This window comes from Struthio camelus, chromosome 3, assembly GCF_040807025.1.
Source record: "Struthio camelus isolate bStrCam1 chromosome 3, bStrCam1.hap1, whole genome shotgun sequence".
NCBI classification, from domain to species: domain Eukaryota; kingdom Metazoa; phylum Chordata; class Aves; order Struthioniformes; family Struthionidae; genus Struthio; species Struthio camelus.
The window spans coordinates 34,812,847-34,835,915 of NC_090944.1; the positions used below are offsets into that span (position 1 = coordinate 34,812,847).

General features: G+C 39.9%; 1 protein-coding gene across 1 annotated transcript in view; it reads left to right on the plus strand.

The window, feature by feature from the left end:
- Positions 1–23,069, plus strand: part of MLIP (muscular LMNA interacting protein) — a 121,557-nt gene that overhangs the window by 50,399 nt on the left and 48,089 nt on the right. The window contains exons 3-6 of the mRNA XM_068936417.1: positions 1,317–1,475; positions 3,613–3,981; positions 11,254–12,891; positions 18,789–18,860. Of these exons, the coding sequence (XP_068792518.1) occupies positions 1,317–1,475; positions 3,613–3,981; positions 11,254–12,891; positions 18,789–18,860 (2,238 nt within the window). The remainder of the gene's footprint in view (positions 1–1,316; positions 1,476–3,612; positions 3,982–11,253; positions 12,892–18,788; positions 18,861–23,069) is intronic.

Below are 23,069 nucleotides of genomic sequence, written 5' to 3' on the forward strand. Positions count from 1 at the left end.
GGTTTAATTTTTTAAAATCTGAATATCTGTGCCTGTCATTTTTAATACTCCAGCCACCACAGGACTGAGTCATGTCAATGTATTTCACTGTGTTCCATAATTGGTATTTGCTTATAGGTACACATTACAAAGAAGCATGATAAGAGCCAGAGTTTTCAAATTTATGTTTAACTTTAAACAAATAAGCAAATAAAATAGTCAAAGCAATAGAGTCCTGTTGTTCTGTTACAGTATAATTCAACCCAGTTCAAGACTCTGCATATTAGAGTTTCTTGAAACAGAAATGAACAACTACAGACTTTGAATCAACTGATAAAACAAGGAAAAATGGTAAGAATTCCATAGTTTTGACTCAGAAAAAGGGATTTTATGCCCCAACCAGTAGTGGGAAAATCAGTGGGTCTGGTTCAGTAGTTTGGGTTGGGCTATGGTTTGCCATAGCTTCTACTTTGTCAAGCCCTTCACAGTTGCTCTCTCTCATAACTGGTGAAACAACTAAGCCATTTTCCATTGACTTATTTTTCCAGTCTGGTATCTTGTGTGAAGGGGATAGAAGTGACTGGAAAGCACTGTGAATGTTGTTGGCCTGAATGCTGAGGTGAAGTCACCTTCTCTTGGTCTCTGTTCTCCTCGCTGTATTCAGCGTCCTAAGGGGAATGTAAGGTGAGGAAGGAGAAATGAGAAGACAGACATATGCATAGTTGGTGCTTGTGGCTGAATAGCCTAAAGAAAATGGAGGGAAATCTTCTCATTGAAGCAGAATTCATCCCAGATATTGCTCACAATTAGTAGTGTTTGCATTACAAAGTGTAAACAAGTTTTGCTTTCTTTTTGCCAATCAAATGCTTTTCCAATTTATTATAAGCTGTTAAGCAAAATACTCTATGGGGCTACATTACTTCCAGATACAGTCATACGTGTACCTTGTTGGTCTACTAAAGTGGAGTTAAACAAAGATAAAAGCAGCCTTGAAATGAACAGAATTTGGTTCTCTCTTTCTGACTAGGGAGATGTAAAGAACACTAAATTATTGAGCAAATTTTCTCCTGTCATCCCCACCCGGCCACTAGAATATGTTGGGAGTTGATGGGTATGATCAGGTATGGTGGGCATGGCCACTTTGTCTGTGTAAAAAAGATCTTAAATTTTATATATAATATACATTGACCTAATGCAAAACCTGTTGACTAGTATAGTTAATACTAGACTTGTAAGTTATCTAGATGAACTAATTCATATAAATGCTGTATGTTATTTCATATTTCAAAATAGTCTTTATCTCGACAAATAAGCTGAATTAATTATGCATTTTGCAGGTTTCTTCCCATGAATCTGCAGCCAAGCCATTGACCTTCACATTTGTTCCATCCATTGGACGACTTCCAACTCATTTTGAGGTTGTAGATGTCTCTAAGTTCCTTGTGAGAATCCCAGAGGAGCCAAAGGATCTGAGCAGTCAGGAAGTTACATATAAGGTAGAATTTTAATTATGTTTATTTTGTTTGCTTAAATTTATTTTGCCACTTTCTGAAAAGATATGGAAAACTCTGTCCTGAGCATCCCTGAACCGATGCGCTTTGCCTTGAACTAATTCTTGACTTGTGCTTGATTTTAAATTTCATGTCTACCAGAGATGCAGAAACATTGCCTAAGAAAAGGCTGATATCTGCTCAACACTCTGCTTTGCCTTCAGAAGAGCTTATATTGGAAGCAAACCCTTCCCCATTTCAATAGTGTCCTCTATCAGTCACACAATGCTTCATTCTTGGCAGAGGAGGGGGCATGCCTTCCTGATCTCCACAGGAGCAAAGGCGGTGCGAGGGGAGCACTATCACATGGGAATCCACCAAGGCTTGATCACTGGATCCTGCTTTCAGTAAATGCCAGCGCTGTGGCTGCCAGCTAGGGTGCCAATCCCTTTCATAACTGCATAGTAATACACCAGTCAAAGAGAAAGCCTGTCTTTTGTTTCTGAAAGTTTGCCCCAATGACTTCCCGTAGTAGTGAAATCTGAGACCAACAGTACCACATTACTGGTTCTCCTTTCTTTAGCCATATCTGTGCTATTTGGCTCCTGTCCATGCTATTTAAAAGGAAATGAGAACCCTCAAGTTAATTTTAATGCTTACAGTGCTCTTTTGCTCTTGTGTAACAGCTCTTTCCCTGGGATGTAGCGGGGCTGCAGTTGTTACTGCACTCCCACGTGAATGGAGCTTCACAAGAGCTTATAGCCCTCTGCCCTGAACATGCTCCAGCATTTGCAGAGGCCATTCTTGCTAAACGGGGAATTAAGTCTGGGCAGAGAGTGGACACGTTTAAAGAGATATGTGCTGAAATATTATCCTCAGGATGAAAATATTCATTAGCTACATTCCAACTATTTAGTACCGGTTTTGCTACAAGCAGTGTCCCAGGTAAAGCAAAATCAGGTATTCCTGACATTTGTCTCACTTTTTGTGTTTTAACATAGGGCAAGGCAGAGAAAACTTTCCTAACAAGAAATGCAGTACTGAGACCTTCACAGCACCTTTTACTCTCTTTTCCAAAATGTCTACAGCCTGGCCAATATTTCAAAAAAAAAAAATCTTCAAAACAAAAACAAAAAAACCAAACCCACAACAACAGATAACACAAATAACAGCCATAAACTCACACTTGTGGTATCTACGTACATGTTCCAGAGGGTTTGTTTGTTTGTTTTTATTTTTAAAAACTAAGCTTCAGAAACTCCTGGGGCTCCCATGGAAATTTGTCCTTATGATAGTTCTTCAAACCAGTTTCAAATTTGAGCCCCATCTACAGGATTTCTTTGGCAGTACACGATATTTCTATTCCTTTGCCTGATTCCTCCTTCAAGAGAAATATGATTTGCCCTGGCAGGTTCAATATCGAATGATTTGACGATGCACACATCATATCCCCAGCTTGCACTATTCCTGCTCTTATTCAAAGTGTACTTAGGAAGTTTCATACTGGTAATGGAAAGTACAAAAATATGTGGAACAACTGTGGTCTGTGCTGAAGTGCTTACTCTTAAATATGCAGTAAAGCTCTCTGACCTCAGATTCTTTGTTTGCCCTTTTCAGACAATGCCCTGGCTTCAAGGCCTTTGTTTCTTCATTAATATGTATAGGTTTTGTCCCAGATTTTTCTGTCAGACTCCTCTGAGAAGTATTGTCTGCGTCCGTGGATCCCATAGTCAGGATTCCTTCCCATCGTGTCTGGCCTAGTCGGGTCTGACAGCTCATTCGGCTTATTTGCCCCTCTTTTTTCAGGTCCAGTGCTATTCCCAACATCCGATTCAGGCTTTCGTTTTACTTCAAGCCTCCTGTTGCCGTGTTATGTTGCTGGAAAGGCAGCCGGAGGACACCCCTGAAACACGCCTACAGCGTCGACCGGCAGGGCGGCGGGAGGGATGGAGGGCCTGGAAGAGGGGCCACGCTGGTGCGCAGCAGGGTAGCCAGTTTCTGCTCAGGGCTGAAGCCCAAATTCTTCATTCACTTTCTGCACTGTTGGTAGCATGGTGTTAGCCGTCACAGCAAGCCGAAATTGCTTCTCACTTCAAATGAGAAATGCAGCTAATTTAGATTTCATCCTTTATATCTTTTGCAGTCGAACACAGTCTCTGATGAGCTGGCTCTGAAGAGCAGAGCCAGGCAAGACAGCGTGCCCCCTGTTCACACAGACAGTGCCCAAAAGGTCTTCCAGCCCCCAAGCTGTAACTCAAACAAAGGAGAAATGCAGGAGAATGACCTTTTTAAGGCTGAGTTTATCCTGATTACGGACTCCGGTGAAGAAGATGAAGTAGCTGCTGCCTCAAACAGTGCTCAGCAGGCTCCCAATGGCTACGGGTCCATCAGCGCCCAGCTGCTGGCTGCATCCCATGTGTCCGCTGGCAGCGAGGCAAGAAAAGCTCCTGGTGATTTGCATGGTTCAAGTGCTATGCCTTCCCACAGCACTACTGATCAGCAAAAACAGCAGGTAACCTATTTTTTAAGCTCTACAGCTAACCCCTGCTTGCCAAAGTTTTCAGAATATGGACACTGAGTCACTTTTTAAAGCAACTTGGCCATTTTTTTTTTAATTAGGATTTTTATTAGTCAGTTCTTTAATGTTTAGATTATAAGCAGTAGTCCCTGCCCTTATGACTTACCACTGCGTCTCTCTATAGCTCTGATGTATAAATGGAACAGGTAACGCAGATCTATTATTCTTTCCTTTCTTTCCTTTTTGAGCAGCTCATCACAAGATAAAGTTAATCAGATAGTGTTAGATTCCTAGCTAGACTAAATTGGCCCAGCTCATTGAAATCAATAGAGCCTGGAGGTCATCTGAATTGTTAGCATCTGGCTTCCCAAGCCTAGATTTTTCTCAGCACCAGGTGCAGCCCTTTACACTAGAGAAAGAGGCTGTAGAATCCTATTATTCTAACTGTTAGTTAGCACTGATTTTGCAAAGGTGTAAAGGACTAATGAAGAGGAAAGGTCTATTTTATGCTGGTCTATACAGGACATAACGACCTCAGATTTATTGAAATTTTTAATCTCCAAAGGGAGAATTCAAAAAAGCAGTCTTAGAAATGTTTTGTTGGGAAGATGCGTGAATCTGATTAACTGTATAAAAAATTAATGTCTCACATCTTGGAGAGGGCATTGATACGCCTTTCTCAGAGGTGTACATGCTGTGGAAAAGCTCTCTTAAGCAAAATAGCAACATCTTTCTCACATGGAATATGTTCAGGCATTTCCTTTGACCTCAGTGGAGTTTTCCTGCAGTTGAAAATGCAATTCTTCACTAATATTTTAAAGAAAAACAAAGAATGTTTGCTTTGTTACTCTGAAAATTAATAGGACTTCCCTTCTAGTGCTCAAATACTTGTGTTACTCAGTATTTTTATCAAATTCACAACGTCAGTTTTGATTGAGGAAATCCTGAATGAGAAAAGTGCTCTGTTTTGGGCTTCACAGCATTATGAAATATTCATATCTCCCTGCAGACGCCCAGTAAAGTCAATGAGAATTTTAACTGAATAGGGAGTAAAGGGATAGATATATCTATTTAGGGAAAGCAGCCTGTAAAAGAGTGATTGTCCCCAGGGAAATACAAATCTACTTCTGCAGCTTTCAGGATGTAGATTCCGTTAGGCTGATGTGGTTGATGTCTTTAAAAGCTACTACAGAAATTTGGTGAATTTCTTTTTCAGAGTATACAGGGAAAAAAAATCGTATGCTGTAGCTTTCTTAACGGGTTTTTGATGATTTGACAAGTAAACAGGGATTTGCTTGGTTAAGTAACAGAAAATATAGACATACTTGCACTGAACAAGGCATCAAAATCTAAATTTAGTAAACATTCAGCTGAATGTGAAGTGGCATAGTATGGATGATGCATCTCTCACCTTTTTAAAGTCACAGATCCTTAGGATTGTACTTCCTCAGTCTTTATTTTCTAAATAGCTGTAGCTGTATACATAAGGCAAGGATGCTTCTACTAAGCTGCTTGTCATTGATGTTCTGATTCTTATTCTGATTCTTATTCAGTTTTTCTTTAGTCATCACTCCTTCTGGCTTACTATTTAATGAAATATCAGTATGTTTCTTTGTTCAGTGCATGTCCTGCGGTTTGGCTTTTCCAGACAAATCACTCAAGAGCCCCTAAAAACTACTGCCAACCCCAGGAAGAGTGCATCTTTTCTGTTGATAGAAATCAGACAACTATGGATGGCATCTCCATTAACTGGGCCTTGGCTCAGTCCGATTTACAACGCTGTGCCCAGGTATTTTACCATCAAGTTCCTCAATCTTCAGCATTTCTTTCTCACTCTTTCTGACTCTCAGGTTGCAGGCTGAGGTAGGGAAAAGACTTTATTTTTTCATTTCTACAATCAAATTCTACTGAGACAAAAGCATGGTTAACTGTCACCAAGATAGACTTCATAAAGCCGTGTCCTCACCTACACACATTTGTACCTTCTGGGCATCCAGTTTTGTCAGTTTTTTGCCCTTTTCCTGTTTCACCAGCACATATCTCAGGGACATTGCTGTTATAAATAGCCATTTCCTCTGTGCCCTTCCATAGCTGTATTGCAAGAGTGATTTCACCGGAAGGACCAGTTATTTTGTGTCCAGCTCAGTCGTGCCGTTTCAGATAGGTTGAGGGTCTCCTGGGCAAGATTAAGGCTAAGCCTTGGTTAATGTTTCTGGGATCTATGAGGCATCAGGGCCTTTTTCAAGTTCTTTTTTCCTTTCTTGTTAAGATTGTCACACCTATTTCAACTTTCTTTATAAATCTTTGGGAAATACATGTCTGAGATGGTCCTGAGTAAAGAAGAAGGGCTGTAATTGAATCATAGACTGCATAAACAAGAGTGCACTTCTGTCACTCACTTCCTCGACACTAATCTAGTAGAACTAAAAGAGAATTTTAAAACAGTAGAGAAACTGAACAGAATAAAAAGGCAAAATAAATTTCTCATCACTAAACTGAAAACCCTTTTTTGACCAAATGGTAATGTCTTTTGAATGACTTTAGGAAATGTCTTACATATTTTGTGATGTAAGATAAATTAGTCTCTGAAGCTCATTTCTAATTGTTACTACTCAAAAAAGGATAGTGGACACAATGGCAATTTTCATGGAATGTTTCAGTTGCATTATAGAGTATGTTCTTTAGTGTAAGGACTGTGAGTAATAAAATTGTTTTGAAAGACGTGAATACTACTTCTACTATCCCAATCATCTGGATAAAGTTAAGATATAATTCATGCACATATGGGGTTTTGGGTTCCAACAATGAAGCTAATTGCCTCAAAGGAAGGCTATGTTTAGGTTACATAGCTTACAGTCTAGTAAGTATGCTAGAAATGTCAGGTGCAAAGGGAGTATGAAAGAGTGCTTGCCCTCAGAGCCGAAGTCAAAAGACTTCATGCGAGGTGAGGTTTCTTTGACCAGACATAGGCTCTTTCCTGCTACCTCCTTTATAGCCAACATTTACAGAATGGATCATCCTAAAGCTGTTGTACATTTGGTCACACACACTAGGGCAGTTACTGCAAAGTTGGTGATGTGATACTACTTCACGCCCTAGCTTACCACTCTAACTTATTTGCCTGCTCATATGCACATACAGATATAGTAAATGTGAAATTTATTGAAATGTGATGGGAAGTGATTACTCCTTTTTTATTTTTGCACTTACAGCATGATCAGCAATCTATGAGGAAGGTGGTGAAACAGAGATTATCCCTAGGTGATGCGAACAGGCATAGCCGTGAATAATGTTTGGGCTTACAGCTAGCCATTTGACTGCTTTAAGCAAAATACATTTTTCCTGTCCCCTCCCCTGTGCACAGCTCTGCAGAGCAATCTCTAGAAATATTGCCTTCCTGATTCTGTTGCCCTGAGGACAGGCACTGTTTGTTTGTGAGATGGCCCTTTACACCTGTGGCTGGGAAATGGATGGACAAAGAAGAAAAGCAGGAAATTGAAAAACAAGAGTCTTTAAAGAAGCCTAAATTTCTTTGTAAATGAAAATGAGGTAGTTAAAAAGACTTGGATCGAAAAGCAGAAATCTAGTAATGCGTTATCCACTGCTGTAAAAGAGACAATAACACTTAAGAGGAAGATTTTAAAGTATGTGGCAGATGATGCTGTATGCAGAGCTTGGGTGAAAAGCAAGACTTTCAAAGTCAGGCATAGTCATGGGGCTATGATGAAAGTGAGGTCACAGAGATCTGGTGCAATAGCATGTATGTATTGCATGGTGGGTGCAGGTTATTGAGAAGGATGAGCAGGGATGAAGAGTCACACCTTGTGCTAAAGAGCTCTGTGACAGTGCAGAGTTCCAGCTAGAAATAGGAGATGTTCCTGTTGAGAGTCTCTCAGTCAAGATCAGCGGGAGAAGTAACACTGGGGATACTGTGATCACAGACTGCCTGGCTAAGAGGAAGAAGTGGACAAAAGAGGAAGTGCAGGGAAAATGTGGCTCTTTTTTTGGGTGAGGAAGGAAACCTAGTGACGGATAGTACTAAAAAGGCTGAAGTACCCAATGCTTTTTTTGTCCCAGTCTTCACAGCCAAAGCTGGTTTCCAGCCCTTCTCATGTATCAGTGTAGGGGGGAGAGGGGCAACCATCAGTGCGAAAGCAACAGGTTAGGGGACGCTTAGAGAAGCTGGGTGTAATTAGATTCATGGGGCTGGGTGGGATTCATCTAAGGGTGCTGAGACAGTTGGCTGATGCGATGCAGCTCTGGATGAGAGGAGACGGACGCTAAGAAAAGGACAGCAGAATTCCTGAAGTTCAGTAAGAAGTGCAAAGCTCTGTACCTGGGCAGAAAAAAACCATGATCTGTACAGGCTGGGAAGTCACCGGCTGTGCAGCAGCCCTGCTGAAAAGGACTTGGGGGTTATGGTGGGGGCCAGGCTGCAGATAAACCAACAGTGAGCTGTCACCACAAATAAAATAAACCTCCAACTAGGCTACCTTAGGAGAGTTGTGGTCAGCAGATCAAGGGAAGTTGTTATATCCCATTTACTCAGCGCAAGCGGGGCCCCACCTGCAACACTGTGCTCAGTTTGCTGTCCCCCCCATTTCAAGAGAGCTATTGAGGAAAGGAGGGGGATCCAGCACAAGGCTCCTGAGACAGCCAGGCGCACCTGTGAGCTGAGGCAGAGGGAGCTGGGCTTGTTTATTCTGGCAAGGAGGTAGCTAAGGAGGCACCTAGGAGCAGCCTACAATATCATGAAGGAAAGAGACAGAGAGGATACAGCCAAAGTCTTTTCTGCAGTAGCAAGCAAGACAACAATGGCCACGGGAAGTCCCAACTGGACATTAGGCAAAGCTTCCTCACTAGACGGCAGAGCAGCATGGATTTATTTCGGGTAGGCAACCTCCCAGGCTGCCCCAGCAGGTGGTGGAACTGCTGTCCCTAGGGGCTTTTAAGGCTTGACTAGACATGGCCGTAGCTGACCTGAACTGTTGGTGTCAGTGATAGCCCTGTTCTGAGTAGGAGGCTGGGCTAGATGACCTTAGAAGTCATGTCAAACCAGCATTGCTATGATTCTGTAAATAAAAGGGTGATCCTCCATAGATATAGTTAACATTGCAAAAAGTAGCAAAGTCCTTTTAGAAGACTCAAAATAACAGTTCAATTAGTTCAGCACATGGTTGAATGCCATGTGCTGAACTGAATACCAGTTCAATGGTATTCAAATTAGAAGAAGACTATAGCAAAATGTCCCTCATGCTTCCAGGGGCGTAGTTATCATCTGCTACCATGAAAATTTTCCTAGCTGCTTTTAAATCTTTCTTATTAAGTTTTATCTAGTTATAAGTCCATTCACCTTCTGTCCTTTCATTCTGGAGTTTGATATTCGTTCTCATTTTCTTTTAATCCATTACCTTTGTAAGGGCATTTGTCTATTTGGTTTTCATGTACCGGGATCTCCTCTTCCAGTTTTGTTTTGGTAGTTGAAGAGCTTCCAAAACTCATTATTAAATTCAGCAGGCTGCTCCAAATTTATCAGAAATATTACCTCCCTCCCTTTTAACCTGTTCAATAATTTTATACTTCATAACATACTTAATAATGCTTTTTCATAGTGGTTTACTATTGGTCAATTATTCTCAAATAATTTCCATCATTTCTTCTTATTCTTTATGAGCAGTTTTTTGAGCAACATTCATAATTTCTTAATCTAGGAGAATATATATTATGATGCTACCATGTATATTCATTTTAATACAGTCTTAATAGTTGTATTGTATACATTTCTTAGCTTAACATTTTAAGATTCATCTCAAATATAGATTGGGGAAGTTAGCATGATTGTAAAGGCTGGCTTTTATTGCAATAAGTGAAGGCATTCCCTTGGCCTTTTTGATAGCGTTTTATGCAAAAAGTCTCTTCAGCTTACAAGGCCTGCAATTTGTATGGTATCAGCAGGAAGAGCTCACAACAGGTTTCTGCTGTGCATATTTAGGGTTTCCTGGAGTATAGTTTAGCCCTTAAAAAACTTTGAGTCTTGCTGTCTTGTCATGGCATTGTGCTCTCACTTGAGAATGATAAATATGTTTTATACTTATTTTTGTTCTGTGACATATCAGTACTACCTGATATCAAATTATAATCATTTTTCACTCTCCTGAAGAACTCATTTGTGTTTAAAAATTCAGACTTGTAATGGAAGCCAAAGCCATGTGCAAGACATGTATACGGACACTGGATGGTATGATTTTGTTTTACAGAGTGGCATAATTTTTCTGGGTGCAAATAATAGAAGACTAAATGTTTTCCTGTTTCCATGAAGTTTGTGGGGAGTAGAGCCAACTTTTCTGCTTTCAATTTACTCAGTCAAAAGTTAGGTAATAATTTATAGCCTCTCAGTTTTACAGTTCAACTTAGCACACTATTTCACATTGATACACTTTATTCAAATTGTGTATGCCCTAGTTTTTAATCTTAGCATTATAATAACTTGGAATATTGTGAGATAATTGCTTTCTTCAAAAGCATAAAACTGTTTAAGAGTTGATAATATACTTGCATGCTATAATTAGATTTGTCAAATCCTAATTAGAATAGACCTAAGAAAACAGACACTCGTGAAAGAGCTAATTAGTGTTTTATTATTTTATTGTAAGACTGTGGAGAAGGGGACAAGGGCTCTTATATATCTGAAAACTGTCAAACGCATTGCTCTATAAATGACAGGAAGAATGAGAAACAAACTGGGCGTTCTGATGTAAGTTGCTTCTGAGAAAATTTCTCATTCTGATATCACAGTGCTGCAGAAGATGTTGTTTACTGAACAAGAAAATAAGTACTTGAATCTCATTTACAGAAGGGCTACTTTTTGCTGAACTGGTAGAATGAAATGGGATGATATTAGAAGTTTCTCGCCTAAAGTTATGTTTACACAATGCAAATGGTATCAGAGTTCTAGACACCGATGGCACAACTGCCTTGGGTTTTACTTAAAATAAAATATACAGTAGCCTTGGACCTTGTTTGTATCAGCAGAACAAAGATCTCATAAAGATAAAGTAACACGTAACTTGTCTGTGCTCAGGCACCTCCCGTGAGAGGGTTATCCATCAGGCTGTATCACTTAGTTTAAGATAGCCCTGTGCTTTTAACCCACAGAACAGTACTAATGAAAACTTTATACGCATGACCACAGAAGTGAGATGTAGGATGCTTAACAGTTCCACAGAGTCCGCCTATGCTAACATTTCTTTTTTCTTTTTTCTCCAGTTAATTTCTACTCTTTCTACCTCTGATCATCTTTCCTCTAAAACATCTGCTGTCCGCTTAATTTCTCCAACTAATCTGAAAGTAGCGGGTGGTGACATGGTTAACCTGAATCAAGCCTCTTCACTGGAAGACTCCCATAACAACTGGCAGTCACCAGCTGGGTCTTCTAAACAAGATTCATCTCTCTACTTTAAGTCTACTTTCCACAGTCCACCTCCTTCCATGTCTAATATATCCTCCTCTGCATCAAATAGTTGTTACTCCAGTTCTTGGTTATATGACAGCCTACAAACACCGAATCTCCATACCCCTGGCTATGTTTACAAAACAGCAGAATTCACCACATCCTCTGTGCCAGCAAAAGGTCCAAGTCCCTCCCCAGGTCTTCCATGTTCAGCTGAAATTCAAGCATCACCTGCTCAGCCTTTATCCCCCAGTTCTTCCAAAAAATTGAATGCTTTATCTCCCATCCCTGTACATATAGTAACACAACCATTATGTCCTAGCCCTAAACCTTTGTCCCCACCCTCTCTTTATGGTTCTTCTTCAACCATAGGTAGCGTAAGTGAGCCTTGCACACAAATGTCATCTAGAGGAAATGCAGCAAAGTCAGGAATTAAATCCCCTCTGCCAACCAGACTCACTCTCTTAACTGCTATTTTAAGGTCAGGCTCTTCTCAGCAGAGACCTCTCTCCCCTGCCTCTTGTCCTACATTTTCTCCTAGTTCCCTTGGTTCCTCAACATTCACAATAGATCAGAAGTTCAAAACAACTCCTCCAACCCCAAAGAAATATGTCTCAAGCCCTTCTATAGGGCCTGATTCTCCAAACAGAGAGGAGTTCTGGCCTTCAGGATTTGCTCGGCACATGCCTTTATCCTCACAGCCGCACCCCACCCCTCAGGCTGGCTTGCTTTCTCCTAAAACGCACCTTCCTGTCAGAACATTTTCTCCAGAATCATTAAGTTCTCTGTCATCTTCCATCTCTTCCCACAGAAAATCAGTTGCATCTCCACATTTACAGCCTACGCTACCTGCTTCTGCCATACCTCCTCGTGCCCCAATATACTCTTGCCTTTCACACTCTCCCTCTCCTCCAGAAGGGATGCATTATCCTCTCTCCAGATCCCGAGGACCACAGAGGTCACAGAGGGTGCACACGTACTCACCCATCTTTACCTGTCAGTCATATCCTTTGCTTTCTTCTCCTAGTCAGAGTGGCATGGTCTCTCCCACCCTAGAAAAGCACTCTTCTCCCTCCCCAAGCCTTTCGCATTCGACTTCTAGATCTAGATCAGATTCATCCCACAAGTCTAATCAGGAGCTGAGTGCCTCCTCTCCTACTCCTTCAAATGTCTCAAAGCAGTCACTTCCCTCATGGCCTGATACTACTTCACCTATTCCCCAGACTTATGATATGCACTCCCAGACACTGCAGCTTAATTCTTCATCGATGCACACAAATTATAGGTCTAATTCCTACTCTCCAAGACCTGAGAAATCTGCCACCTCACCAGTACTAAAGTGCAGATCTCCTTACTCAGACAAGTCACCATGCACACTGCTATCAAGACCCAGAGAGCTGACTTCACCACTGTCTTTTTCCCTGCCTCCTGATCATGAAAGCATCAAACCCAAGGTACTCTTAGTGCATGCTTATTTTCTAACAGTTCTTTGTCCCCATAGGAAAAATGACATTCGTATTGCACAATGCTAGCAAAATGAACGAGCTGGGTAAAAATATTAAAAAGGGAAGGGTTGCTATCTTGATAGTGAAGACTTTAAATCCTGCCATACCGAGTTGCTAGCAACATATTCTGATTATGGAAGAAGAAACTGTAGGGACGATTTAGCATAAAGAAAAAATATGTTGTTGATGGTGGAAGGAGATATTACTGAAGATGGATTTGTGTCCAGTGGCTTTAAATACATTTCATGCACTTTATTATTTTTGAAGCTCACCTAATACAACGGTGTGCCAAAAATAAACCGTAAAACATTTTCTGTACACCCCAAGCTAATGTAAATCCACATACATTCCCACTGGAAATAATGGAAGTATGGTGATTTCAGGTGCAGGGCTGAGCTAGAAGCAGCTTCAGCTGATTTACTTAAACTGGCTCTTACAATAGTCAATTCCTGAAGTGTCAGCCCCTGCCCGTGCTGCTCCCCTGCCCTGGAGGGAGCCCCCAGGAGCTCTGCCCCTCTAGGACCACCCTGCCTCTTCGTGATGCCGAGCTCAGCCTCAGCAGGGGCTCTGCTTCTGCACCTCCTGCTTTTGTGTCCCCTAGTCTTGTGTCCTGCCGCGGGATGTGGTTTACGCATTGCTGGCTAGCCTCTGAGCTTCTGGTCACGCCACTCCAGCCACCTGGCTCTCCCTCTTCTGTGTGCTCCTCCACTGGTTTGGCTGGCAAAGTACTGACTTTCTTCAGTGCTTCTCTGATCTTGTGCCAGACAGAGAGTGAGAGGAAAAAAATCCCCACAAGCTTCCAAAGAGATACGCTACTGCAAACATGAAAGTCTCACACTTGGCGAATGAGCCACGCTCCCGCTGTTTGTCATCTGCGAGGAGGGAGGAGAGCCCCAGCAGAGTGAGAAAAAGCAACGATGGCAACTGCTGCAGGAGGGCTTGGGTTCCAGCCACTGTTTGAATATAAAGATAACTTAAAAGAAGTTACAGGGGAAGGAAAGCGGAGAGAAAGGAAAGCAGATAAAAAATATGCAGCAGATAGGTAGGTGTCTGTGGAGACAAAAGGAACTGCTATACACAAAGGAGGAGACCGTGGCAGAAGACAGCAGAGCTGCAGAAGGCTTTCCAGCCTCCTTTGTCTTTTCTCTTCTTCCTTTAGGTCTCCTCTTGCTGATATCTGAGCTCTTCTCTGGCAGACAGGGCACACTACCCAGCGCAGAAAGGCTATCATAGTTTACTGATTTATTTGGTAACAGCACAAATGTGCAGCCTGGTCTGCCAGATCAAGTTGTGTCAGATGTGTTGCTAACAGCCTGGTCATGGCAGGGGTGACTTGAACTGCTTGGAAAACATTAATTGGAAATGAGAGGTTTGAATCAGCACAAAGTAGCAATTGTCACAAATGGTTCTTTGAAAAAAACAAACAGCCCAAACGGAACCATTGTACCACTCACAGTTGTACCATGTCGCTACACCCTGTCAGTATTACTTAATGAAATAAAAAGAGAAATTAAACTGTAGAAACTGAAAGAAAAAAGCCCGTGAGGCATGACTGGGCCTGCAGATTGCAAAGCAGTTGCAGTTTCTGCTCGAGTCTATACACGGTGCATTGTCACACTTCCTGGTGAGAAGGAAAAGTCTGAGTTCCTCCAGCTCTGGCTGTGGTACATATAACTATTGCCTAGATTTATATTTGCAGAGGCTATTGCACCCTTTCTGTCCTCCCTATTATCAATTTCCCTGCTAATTCCACTTTTTGGGTGATACAGCAGCACTTTCAAAACTGCCCCCTGCCCCACTCCGCTTTGAGATTGGAAGGGAGTCTACTAGATTAACAGACCTGAACTGTTAGTCTGGTGCAATTTTTACGTATACAGTCAAAGCTAACTCTACTGGGGCTGCAGAAGATCTGAAACCCCTAAACCAAATGCAGACTCAAATTCAGTGCAAGATGAGCTTTTCTGGCTTTAAAATGCGAGGCTGCAAGTTCAGTTTGCAGCGTGCATTCAGCACTCCCTTTTCTCCCTGCTCGCATTTATTTGCATATATAGTTTATGAAATAGCTCAACAGACTTCTGTTTTGCTCATTTGTTAATGTTACCAGACTCTGATAACTCTCCAATCTCAAATCTCAGTATACTTCCAGTGAAAAAAGGAAAAGATTGAGGAGAGACAACATGAATATCTTAAGCGGCGTTTAGGTCTCTTTAGTGCCAATCAGTCCAGCATTAGAATGAGACAAAGAGCATGCAGCTCCATCTGATGACTCTTGATGCATGACAAAAATTTCACATGTAGAGTTGCTGTATGTGAACATCAAGGGAAAAGTGTAGTATCTAGAAGTGCTCGACTTTTGCATGTGTAATTTTGCAACCTTAATGCTGCCTCAACCACTGTTGAGGCACCTGTGAAGACACCTTTTAAACCAGCATCTTTTAAACTAAGGTTTCAACATTGAATGTTTATTTCAGCATTCACAGAACACTGCTTCCTTAGCACAATATCAAAGCAATTATGCTCTCACATGGCTTGCAAAAAATATTCTTTAATGGAGAGCTTTTACACGTGTATGTCTATGCATGTGTCAGTTCATGGAAATGAAAGAACAGCCTATGAACTTATCTAAGTATTTGCATCTGTGTATATATAAATGCATATACTTGCAGATGCTTTATATATTAGGACATTTATGCTTATACTTGCCAATGTTATACTTTTTAAAAATGGGATGTCATTCCTATATATTTGCTTTTTCCTACTGAATATAGCACAGGAGTGCATACAGAGCTACTCAAACCAGCTTGGGAACAAAGCAGTTGTAGCAACATGTTGCTCAGCACAGCTGGTAACCCTATTACAAAGCAGAAAAGATGATTAGTCATGAGGAGCTCTACACTGCCACGGTTAGTTGCTGGTTTTAAGCCTTTATAGGTGTGTGTCTAGCACACTGTAGCAATGTCCTGTCGGTGCCCTTAGTGATTATTTGAGCAAGGCATATAAGATGTTTTTGAAACAACTCCTCGGGTTGATATTTGCCCCAGTTTTACTTATGGAGTTGCTTACTTCTGTCTTGGTCATAGTGCAGGCCAGCAGACATCACTGTCTCTGGACATTTAAAAATATTGCTGGGTTCCTAGGAATCAGATTCTTAAATATATTTAGCCATTGAAGAATGCATGGGTGATAGACTCCTGGGTCCTGAAAATTATACCCAGTATTTGCAGAGTGCTTTAACATTGCATGCAACATATCTACTATTAAAGAATATCAGTGGCTAAGTAAGTAATGTCTTTCATTGTTATGGATGGAAATATTTTCATTAGGAATAACAATTTTTGAGTCTTATTTACTTGATTGTGCTTATGTGCCAGTAGCTGGGCATCTGAAGGAATGTGGAGAAATATAGCTTGCGTTTAATTGCATGTGCCCCAGTAGTCCCTTAGAACACCAATATACAAAGAACTAGTTTTAAAAGGGTCTAATCTTCTGTTCCTTTTGCAATAGTCAATATTTTTCCATTGATTACCATGTGAACATAATCAGATTCTGAACAGTAATAAATGCCAAAGTAAAGAAAATTAAATTATTGACACTAATCATTTCAAGTAAGGCAACAGAATGTGTCAAGAAACGAATTCCTGTAGAAACGTAACTGAATTAAGGATGTTACATTCATCTTCAACAGCTTGATTTTGATAATCGCACTGTGCTCAACAGGTTCCACAGTACCTGAAAGAGCTAAAGCAAATTAAAGCAGAATACTAACCCTTACATTTAAATAGTCTAACATATCTTAGTTTGGTTCATAGACCAGTACGACTAACATCAAAGTAGTCACAGTATACTCATTAGAGATGTAGAAACACAAAAGCTTATGAAGAAGTATCATTTCATTTGAGTGCTCATTTGATTGGTTGAATATCAGTTTTAAGTAAACAAGGATACGTTTTGTGGATATGCCAATTTAAGTCTGTGAAATTTTGGTCTTATGTGCTATTTCAGTGCACAGTATTTTGTGTTTAATGTCCACATATAGATAGAAGTTGTATATATGTAAAAATATATGCGTACCTACGCATGCGGAAGGCAGGGTGCTGTTTTATAAACATTCAAAGGGAAGGATTCAGCTCACATTTTTTTACCTTTGAAAGTTAGACATTTGTGAATAAGCTAGGCAGTTCTATTATTGTCAAAGGAGAGAAGATGGTGTCTCTAAGGGTGATTAATTTTATCTGTTCGAGATGCTTATTTTAGGATGAGTGAATTGTTCTGTAGAAATATCCGTTTCTTTCCATTGACTATGAAAGACATTAGGCCTGAATGAAGCACCTACAAGGCAAACATCTAAGTTAGAATGGCTAAATCTCATATAAAGTACCAGAAAAAAAGTGCATTTCTGACATTGCACTGATCTACTTTAACAGATTGTACACTCAGTATGATTATTGTGATTATTCTATCAACTTCTTCAAAGATTGACAGTTTCCAAGTTCTGACTGAAAATAAATATGAGCAGCTCCCAAGGGACTATAACATCGTGCATAGAAAGAATTAAAAGGTGGTGTCTTACAGTGTGTCAAGGGGGATACAAGGACTAGGTTAATTTCCTTCATCTAATGTAAAATACTGGCCTCACTGCAGTCACCAAGAGTTTTAATAAAGACAGGAAAAAAGTGACAAATAAACAACCCAAAGCGCAGCATTCTGCTCCGCCTCTTGTCTCATAATTACTACTATTCACAGCTGTAGACAGACAGTAAAAAGCAGAACTGATTAACATCTGACTTAATTCTGGATGAATATCACAAAAAGTATTCAACCTATAAGTTAAAACTACTATTGTGCAAATTTGTGAAAGTCAATGTTTTTTATTGGAATATTGCTGAAAGGGGAAAACATGTTGCAAATACATGTTTAAGTGCTTACAAAAGAAAGGTTTCTGGCAGTCCTGTGATTAAGAGTCCCAGCTCTTGAACTCTTGCATAGTATAGAAGAATCTCAATGTTCATCTAAAAATAGCTGAATTTACAATCTATGATTGCAAAGAAAAAGTGGAAAGTATGATTTCTAAAAGTTAAAAATCTCCAGGCAAATTAATATAATCCAAAATATGAATTGTTCAAAATAAATAATTTTTAAACTTGATCTCAGAATTTTTTTGCCCCTAAACATACATTTTGTGTGGTATAGGTTGTCAGCTCTGTACACCTGGTTAAAATCTAAAAAAATTGCTTAATTGTCTTGAAATATTTTAGTGGTGGATTTACTTATTCAGTAGGTGAAAGGCAGTATCACATGACTTAAATGACTTATCCACTTACCTAAGTGATTCAGAAAAGAAAGATCCTAATAAGTCTCATTAAAGCCAATCACAGAAATCCCTCTGACTTCAGTGGCCCAGGAGCACACTGCACAGCAGCAGACAGTTCAAGGTGCAGGTACTGGCAGAAGTAGCTTTGCGCTATCATTTCAAATCACAAGCAAACTTGGAAAAACCCCACAGCATCTCCTATTTTCTTTTAAGGAATTAAGTCAGTAGAAAGCAGTCAAAATCACTGAAGAAATTATAAACTGGTACAAAGATTTCACTTAGTCTTACTTCGTTTCCAGATGCAAAAATATTACGCTACAGTCCTTTAAAATCTTAATAGAAACACTAGGCTCATCTTCAAGATATAAGTTTTCTAAGTAATAAGTAAGCATTGTATTATTGCAATGTGCCTGTGAGACAATTAGAATCATCTTTCAATCTATCGCACCTTTCCCCTTTCTTCCCTCTCTCTCTCTCTCTGCCTCTTCTGTCTTTTTTTTACTTCTTTTCCTGCTTTCTGGTTCACCCCTTTTAGCAGTACAAGATCAAGACAAGCTACAAGGCATTTGCAGCCATCCCTACAAACACATTACTAATGGAACAGAAGGTTAGTGTTTGCTCGAAGACATGGATATGCATTGTGTATTTGAGACCGTTCAACTTTATGTACATATTCCGACATTTCTGTTGGGGAAATTGCAGAATATAAGCTCTGGGTACTAGCTGCTCAGGATTATAATTTGAACCATTTTTCAGGGTCAACCACTTCTGCTGGAGCTCAAAGTCTTCACTAATCTGAATTTTAAAAATAATTTTGCTGTAAAAACTCTCTCCTAAATGAATTGTCATTTATAGCAATATCTAAAAGTCCTTTTTGCTGTTTGAAAATGTCTGGAGTGCGGCTATTCTAGGACCTACTAGGCAGTCAGTGTTACTTAATAATTATTCGATGGCTATGCTTACGCTAACAAATTTAACAACATGAGGAAATGTTCCCGATATTGGAATTTGCTTAGGCATACTGTTAAACTGTGAGAATGGCCCTGGCCATTGCATTGGCCTCTGCCAGCTCCCATTCCCCCAGACGACTCCCAGGAGCAGTTCGACAGCATGCACCAGGGGTCCTTTTCTAGTAGACAGTTTGGAGTAACAATCCTTTTCTCTAGGAAAAGAGAACGGTTCCAGGGAACAGTCTTTAGTGCATTTAATTTACTAGTACAGACATTGCCAATAAAGACTGGGTTGTATAGTCCCTATTTAGATCATGCAGCCTTGGAAGTCAGCTGAAAATATAAATTTTGTACAGGAGCATCAAAGTTCCCAATAATACTTTTTTTTTGAAAATTTTGCCCAAATTAGCTTTACGCAAAGGACAGCTCATTATGTTTAACAAAAATTTCCTGTGATTAGCCATGAGAGTGAAATGCCAAATAAATCAAAGAGACGTACTTAATGACTCTGGCACCCAGTTTATTGTTTCATCATTAAAATCTTTTCTGTGGATCTAGTTCAGGAGCTTAACCCCTAATAACTTTCTACAAAATCAAGCATCCCTAGCTACACATGCAAATATGTATTTGCATGCATGGCTCAGTCAATTCCACTAGGAGTTTGCAGAGCCCAAAGACGCTGGAAAATGTGAGTTTAGCTCTTCATAAAGAATTTTGAAGACAATGATTTTGTCCTTGAAACCTAGCAGTTATCAGTTAACGGATATAAATTATAATTTTTTTTTGCTGAAAGATAAGACTCACTTTCTTTTCCAGTGTTCTTTTCATCCTGAGTGAAATTCTTCATCATCTGCATGAAACCTGAATTTTATGTTACTTATAGCTTGAATGGACTGACTATGGCTATTTCTGCATTAGCATGTAATATGATCCAGTAGAAATGACTCTGTAGAGTAAAATAGCTGGATCAGAGGCTCCTACATCCCTGCAGTATGTATTTCGGGAGGGTTTAGTTTGGGCAGAGAGCATGCTGGTGACTGGAAACATTAAGTGAACTTCTGAAGTGCATCTTCAAGGTTAACTTCATCTGAAAGGAGGCCAGTTTGTGCACTCTAAGGCTGCTCTGCATTGCAAGCCAAAGCCCAGTGTGTGAGTTTGAGCGGGAGATTCGCTGGAAAGTCCACTTGTGCTCCAAATTGGCAGATTAAAGGCAGCCATCTGACTGCACTGTTTCGGAAGAAAGGCAGTCCATCTGAGAGAGGGTCTCACTGACCCTCTCTTGAGTGTTTACATTTACTAGCTGTATGTAACTTATCCCTAGTGCATAAAATGGAATTGTAGAGTCTAATTCCAATATCAGAAAAAAAAAATGGAGGTAATGACTCAAAAGATATCTGCATTTAGAGAGGGGCTTGTGGTTCTCAACCATTTTATTGAAAATGCTAGCTTTGGCATGTCCTTCAGTACAGATAGTACAGTCATGCAACACTAGCAGGACTTTACTTTTGCAACACAGGATTTGCCTCCAAGTGAGGATCTTATTTACTTTGTAAATTCTACCTTTCAGCACAGCCTGACTACAGTTGTAAAAGCTGAGTTTCTCCGGGCATCACGACTATGTCAGGTCTGGTGTACAACCTTCTTGCTGCTTTCTCTCATCTTGGGGATTATGGATAACAATCTATTGATTCACACCAGCAGCTAATTAGACCACTCCTAAACTAATCCAGCTGTGTTAGCTGATTTGCCTTTATAGAATGGGTCTTAAAGGAAGCTTTAAGGAATCAAACAGCACACACAAGCCCCATTGTACTAAGCTTTAATATCCAAGTATTCTGCTCAAGTATCAGGAGAGGGAACCAGGAAGAAACTCATGTCACATCATAGCTCAATGACAGTAATTATGTTGCTGCCATTTGATACAAACATTGGATTAAAGAGAGAGAGATTCCAGATGGCAAAATTTTAACTACATAAATCACGTTTTATTAACCTGCAACTTTAGGATAAAATCTATTCAGAGAAGAATTTTTTTCTTTTAGCAAGGAAGGCAGTTCTGCAATGCACAGATATTACTGAACCGAGTGCATGCTTAGGAATACATCATCTGCCTAAACGCTGGAAAAGTATTGTGCTATGCAATTGAACTGGAAATGCATGTTCTCAGAAGTCAGCCTTTTTCCACTGTTTAAGTGGAAAAAGTCGTTTCCAATCGTTTCTCATGACCAGTCAAATGAATTAAGATAGTAATATTATTTCATTTGAGTGTTCTTGAGAAATGGTCAGAACTCTGATGTGGATTGTCAGGGTAACAGTTCTTGTGGAGTATTAATTAGATCACATGATAGAAAACTGACATTGATACCATAATGAAATCTTATTAATCCAATTTTGTTAAGCCATAATAAATTCTGATTGCCTCCTTAATAAATAGATCCCTTTAATAAAGGTATTTCAATGTTTCATCAAAGCCAGCATTAATAGACGTATCTCTCTTATGTGTAGAGTAGAAACTGTGCATCTCCCTTAAGAAATATCACGCCTTTGGTGAATAAATTTGGGTAATCTGTAGTTGTTGATGTAATTTTGGAAGGAGTATAGGCTATGCTCACTGATTAGGAAATTCTGTTCTGGAAATCTGTCCTTGAAACAGCTCTATAGTTTTGATGGATAAAAGGGATCTCCAAGCGTAGCCAAAAGGCCCATTTTGACTAACTCTGGTCTCAGGCCACAGGAAGATAAGATTATGATAATGAATAGTTCAGCCCTGCAGACAATAGGATCCACTGGCTAGAAGAGGTAGCTGGATAATTTTAATCAAGTCAAGAAGTAAAAAATTTTAACAGAGGGGATTAATTAATCATCAGAAAATTTTTCCAGAGACCGAAATAGGTTCTCTATCACACAGAAAAATCAAGACAGACCACTTTTCTGGCACTTCAGACAGTAACTCCAGGTAGTTCTGTGGTTTAAAGAAAAGGTCAGACTAGGTGTCCGCTGTGGTTCCTTCCGGAGTTATTGCTGAATCAGTGAGTCACGCCTCTACTGACATTCACTCTTGAATGTCTTTTATATAGTTATATATATTTATAAAATCACAAACTCATTTAAAATTCCAATCCTAATGAGGTATTATTTCATTTTCAAAAGTAATATATGTATCATTTAGAGAATTTATTTATGAAATATTTATAAAAATATCTTTCGCTCTAAATACATTATGATGAAGGATCTATTTCAGGGAGCTGCAGATAAATTTCTAACTGTAAGTAGACAATCCCGTAACCAAATCCTGCTTCATCTTCAGAATTATGTCAAATTTGAGGTGTAACCCCAAAACTCCATTGGATACTTCTTGGGATTGCAAATAAAAAGTTTTTTTGTGAACAGTTAGTGTAAGGGCTGTGCAGGAGAACCTGGTATTGCTGCCCTTGTCCAGATACACATCCCATTTGCATTCTGACTGGGATAAATTTCTCAGATCTAGGTCCTCATCTACATGGTAAAGAAACCTGGGCATGCAGGCTGGGGGTGGGGGGAGGGCTTGATAATATTCTGCTCAAACCTCACGCAGACTTGGACTGTGGTGAAACCAAGGTGATGTGGTGTGCCACGAGGTACACATGCCTCACAGCCTAGACCTACCCCACGTGTACCAAGGCTTCTGAAAAGCATTAGGTATAACTGGTTGTGGGTGGAGGGGGTGCAAATGAAATCACTGTTGGCTAATCTTACTTGTATTTATTATCCAAATGACTGTGATTTCAGTTTTATATCAAATGAAGAAAAAAGAAATCTTTCTAAATGAAGAAACATGTTACATCATTGATTTTGTCTCTGTATGGCTGTGCTTTATCTTCTCTCTT